This window comes from Triticum aestivum, chromosome 7A (genome assembly GCF_018294505.1).
Source record: "Triticum aestivum cultivar Chinese Spring chromosome 7A, IWGSC CS RefSeq v2.1, whole genome shotgun sequence".
NCBI classification, from domain to species: Eukaryota; Viridiplantae; Streptophyta; class Magnoliopsida; order Poales; family Poaceae; genus Triticum; species Triticum aestivum.
Window position 1 is genome coordinate 734,269,584 of NC_057812.1, and position 937 is coordinate 734,270,520.

Consider the following 937-nt stretch of genomic DNA (forward strand, 5'->3'; position numbering starts at 1 on the left):
CACGAATCCACGTAGAACTGGTACTAAACCAAAAGGAGCCACGCGTGCAGGAGGAAACACCCCAAAGTGGCTTGCACGAGCCATATCGGCGCCGGCCACTAACCCTGGGGCCCCGGCCTTACCTGTCCGTTGGCCGGCTCTCCATTCCACCACCATGGTCACTTCCATCACCGGATGACCGCCTCCACGCTATAAAAACCCACGCAGAGGCAGAGCAGAGCAGAGCATCGCACAGACGCACGCTCGGAGTCAAAGATAAGCTAGATAAATAGTCCAGAGTTCACACATCATGCGCGCTCCGGCGAACCTCCTGCACCGCGCGGCCCTCGCGAACAGTGGCCCGGGCGAGCCATCGTCGTCGCCGGTGAGTATGAAGGCACCTGAGCAGCAGCAGCAGACGGCGCCTCCGATGGCGGTCAACTCGGACATGGTGCTCATCCTAGCGTCGTTGCTATGTGCGCTCGTCTGCGTCCTCGGCCTCGCCCTCATCTCCCGGTGCACGTGCCGTCGCCGCCGCTCGGCCTCATCATTCGATGACGCTCCTCCTCCCCCGAAGGGCCTCAAGAAGAAAGTTATCCACGCGCTCCCCACCGTCTCCTTCGTCGCCAACGGGCCTTCTCCGACGCCTGCGACAGGCTCGTCGTCAGAATGTGCGATCTGCCTGGCGGAGTACATGGAGGGGGAGGCCCTGCGCGTGCTGCCACGGTGCGGCCACGGCTTCCATGTCGCATGCGTCGACGCCTGGCTCCGGACCTGTGCCACGTGCCCCTCCTGTCGTGCCCCCATCGTTGCCACGCCCGCGGGGCCGGCGTCGACAACCACGGTGGTCGTCGTGGCGGCGGCAAACAACAGGTGCGGGAGGTGCGGCGAGCTGGCGGCGCCGACCGGTGGTGACGATGACACGTTTTTACCTTAGTTTGAAATTAATCAGGTTTGT

The 937-nt window shown here is 63.5% G+C and overlaps 1 protein-coding gene across 1 annotated transcript in view; it reads left to right on the forward strand.

The window, feature by feature from the left end:
- Positions 1-211: 211 nt before the first annotated feature.
- Positions 212-937, forward strand: part of LOC123147239 (probable E3 ubiquitin-protein ligase ATL44) — a gene marked incomplete in the record, with an annotated part of 1,531 nt that continues 805 nt past the window's right edge. The window contains 1 exon segment of the mRNA XM_044566486.1: positions 212-937. Coding sequence (XP_044422421.1) covers positions 290-916 — 627 coding nt within the window.